Genomic DNA, 3,849 nt, shown 5'->3' on the forward strand with positions numbered 1-3,849 from the left:
GTATATCTGTATATGTTTGCACGCATGTATAAAAAAAATTTAATATGAGAGACACTGTAGAGACATAGAACTAGTTTTGTAATAAAAAGGGAAGAAACAAGAAAGATCACATTTAATAGTAAGATACTTATAGGGGTATCGTGGCTGTTACTATGGATATGCTTCAGTTAGATATAAACCAATGCGATGATAAATTTTACAAACCAAATGCATTCAAGGATACACACAAGTGCGATAGAAAAACATCATATGTAAGTAGGCATCATTCTATTTTATTGAATAATAATATCTATATTATGTACATAAATGTACAATATTGCAAAATATTTTTATATTTCATAATTTCAAAGCACTTTCATCAAACTAGTATAATATTACTTACGTTAATATTTTTAATAATTTTATTAATAATAAATTTTAATTACTTAATTTCTATAGTGCGTACCTATCCTTGGAAGAGGATTTGAAACAGGTGGATACAAGTGTGAATGCAAACAAGGCTTTGAATATCCATTTGAGGATTTAATTACATATTATGATGGACAATTAGTGGAAGCTGAATTTAACAATATTGTTAATGATAAAGAAACAAGGTAAATTTATTTTTTTATACTTTTTTTCTTTGTAATTGTACAAAAATTATATGTTTGTCTTAAAATTATCTACTAATAATTGTGTAACAAACGATTTATAAATTTTATAATTTTTATGATTATTATTATTGTTTATTATTATTATTGTATATGATCTATAGATATATTATTTTAGATATGATATGTTCAAGTGTCGATTGGCTGGTGCTTCGTCAATTCAAGTAAGTTCGATACTACTGTTATCAGTACTGATGATATTCTTTCTAATTCAAAGAAGAATTGAAAACGTTTTTAATATTTTATGAGATAAAATAGCTAGTGCTACAATTGCTGTATTAGCAATTGCCTTTTTTTAAGCCGTCCATTATAAATGTAAGTACTACTAAAAATATTTAGGATATCCCAAACGTATCGCACTATCTGGTAATGGCAGATTTCTGAAGTCATTTTGAGATGAAAATTCTAATACCAAAATGTTGGGTCTATAATAGTTTTTGAATTGTAAATATTAAAGTTAACGAATCATGTCGCTTAATTTATCATACATTTAACTTTTATTAACTATGCATTTTTTTTATTAAAGAAGTACATTTAATCAGAATAAGATTTTGCTAAATAGAAATTGCACTTTTAATTTTTTTGCATCTTAAATTTATTTTTTTATATTTTTTCTCTTTGTAATTGTACAAAAATTATATGTTTGTCTTAAAATTATCTACTAATAATTGTGTAACAAACGATTTATAAATTTTATAATTTTTATGATTATTATTATTGTTTATTATTATTATTGTATATGATCTATAGATATATGATCTATATTAATTAAGTAGTATTTCTTTTGAGTCTGATAGTGTATTTATCAATAGTAACAGTAACGAAAAAATTAATGAAACCGAACGGGATTCGAACTCGTTATCCTTCATTTTGATATATGAATACTTCTTTACAATTAATATTTTGTTCTGTCTATATCAAATAAAAATTAAATTAGGAACGTAATTGTGCATCGGATTTGACAAATGACTCTTGTTATGGTATACGCGAACCTTCCACTATTTAATCCTCTTTAGTTCCAATAAAATCAAGTCTGAAGGGGTTAAATACTTATTCAAAAACTAATATATCCTCGACATTTTGGTATTAGAATTTTCATCTCTAAGTGACTTCAGTATCTGGTAATAGCAGATGATGTGATAAGTTTGAAACACTATGTATATGTATGCGCGCGCGCATATACGTACATACATACACACATACACTAGGAAGTAACTATGTTACTTATAACGCCATTATTTATCATCGTTACTCTGTTATAATAACGATTTGGCAATGATTTTTTATGATTGCACAGTAACATTACGGTTAGGAAATCATTCGACCGTTACTTGTAATGAATTGGAAAAGTCACTCACTTTACTGAAAGAATTAACTTGACATTTGTAACTCGTTACTTTTTAATTGTTATTTGTAATAAATAACGTTACTTGTTAAACTCAATTACTATTTTCAATTATAAATTACTATTTTCAGTAAGTAAACGTGCAATGGTGCAAATTGCTTCAAAATGACTTTTCCAACCTTAGTACAATTTCTCAGTGTTTAGTTAGTTATCATTATGTAGTCATAAGCAATTACAATATCATTATCAAATTGTTATTATAAAAAATAATGGAATAGTAACGCTTCTATTTCCTGATATACACAAACATAGTAAGATCCAAAAATTTCTGGTCTAAAATAGAAGAAATATTGAAAAGAAAAAAGCAGCGATTATTGTTTTTTATTCTAGTTTCCCTTTTAAGTTCAATACATCTGGTACATAAGTTTGGAAGTATCTCCATGTTCTTAAAAAACCAATTTTTATTCTCAGTCTCAAAATATGCCTCAATGACTATCTGAAGCTTTTCGTTGGTGTGAAATCTGCAAATGAAGAAATGTAGGTTCCAGGTGAAAGAAATTTTTCACCTACCCTATAGTCCAGATTTGGTTCCAAGCGATTACTAACTATTTGCTAAATTGAAATTAGACTTGCAAGAGAGGAGATTTCACATCGACGAAGATCTTTAAGCAGCCGTTGAGACCTATTTTGAGACTAAGGATAACATATATTAATTATTTTTTTAAGGACATGAAGATGCTTCCAAAAAGGTATACCGAGTGTATTGAACTTAAAGATTATATTGAAAAATAATAATCACCGTTTTCTCCGTTAAAATTTTTTCTTTTCTTCTATATCGAGTTAGAAACATTTAGACCTTACTCTACATACGCACGCACGCACGCACGCACGCACACACACACACACACACACACACACACACACACACACACACACACACACACACACACACACACACAAGGTGTGACTGACTTACGAGATCATCTCTCGTGAACAGATAGAGCGGACTAAACTGAGTCGAAAAGTTGTGTACCATTTTGCAATTTTCGCAATACTTTAGGAGATATTAATTTCTAAAGATCACTGAATAAGTGCAGGGTGTGTCACCAAAATTCGGACAAATTTCAATTTAATTTTTTTTTTTTTTTCCGCTATATTGTACCTCCGCGAAGTTGTGTGTCGGCGTCCGAGAAAGCCTGATGCTTCTAGTAAACAGTCATATTCTCAAAATGGCCGCGATGTTGAAACCAAATGTGGAGTATAATCGAAAAGCCATGATCATCAAAGGCCTTCGCGCTGGGCACTCAGCAACGGAAATAATTCGGTTCTTTTGATACTCGAGATCAACCGTTTATGACGTTGTGGCCAAATATACAGCTTTAGAACAATCCAATGAAGGTTCCAGTATACCAGCGAGGAAGAGTCATTCGAAAGAGTCGCACCGCGAGGATCCCCGTCGTCGAAAGGGTTCAAGCGCTGATTTCGGATGACCTAGAGCAATCGTTGCGAAAATTAGCATCGATCGTTGGTGTAAGCGAGCCAACAATGTGTCGAATTGCAAGGTTCGAGAAGGATACAAATTGTACACATTAAAGATACGACAGATGTTCTCTGAGGCTGCCAGAACAAGCCGAGTTGCTCGCTGCAATCTGCTATCGTGTTCTTTGAAAAACGAAGCATCGGGATGAATCAGGTTCTTTTCTGACGAAAAAATTTGTATTGTTGATGCGAAAATCAACCGAACGAATGATCGATGGCTTGCCTACAACGAGGGTGTCCCTGTTGTTGCCAGAATGAAATTTCCGGTCAATGTTCACGTGCTAAGTGTTGTGTCCAGTGAGGATAATGTCATGC

General features: G+C 31.2%; 1 protein-coding gene across 2 annotated transcripts in view; it reads left to right on the forward strand.

Moving 5' to 3' along the window:
* The window catches only part of LOC108756751, a 4,749-nt gene extending 3,657 nt beyond the window's left edge, over positions 1–1,092 (forward strand). For both annotated transcript variants that reach the window (XM_018500775.1, XM_018500776.1), the window contains 3 exons: positions 134–251; positions 439–593; positions 769–1,092. In XM_018500775.1, the coding sequence (XP_018356277.1) occupies positions 134–251; positions 439–593; positions 769–898 (403 nt within the window). In that variant the 3' untranslated portion in view covers positions 899–1,092. The remainder of the gene's footprint in view (positions 1–133; positions 252–438; positions 594–768) is intronic.
* Positions 1,093–3,849: the final 2,757 nt, after the last annotated feature.

The sequence above is a fragment of the Trachymyrmex septentrionalis genome, unplaced genomic scaffold (assembly GCF_001594115.1).
Source record: "Trachymyrmex septentrionalis isolate Tsep2-gDNA-1 unplaced genomic scaffold, Tsep1.0 scaffold13, whole genome shotgun sequence".
In the NCBI taxonomy this organism is placed as follows: Eukaryota; Metazoa; Arthropoda; class Insecta; order Hymenoptera; family Formicidae; genus Trachymyrmex; species Trachymyrmex septentrionalis.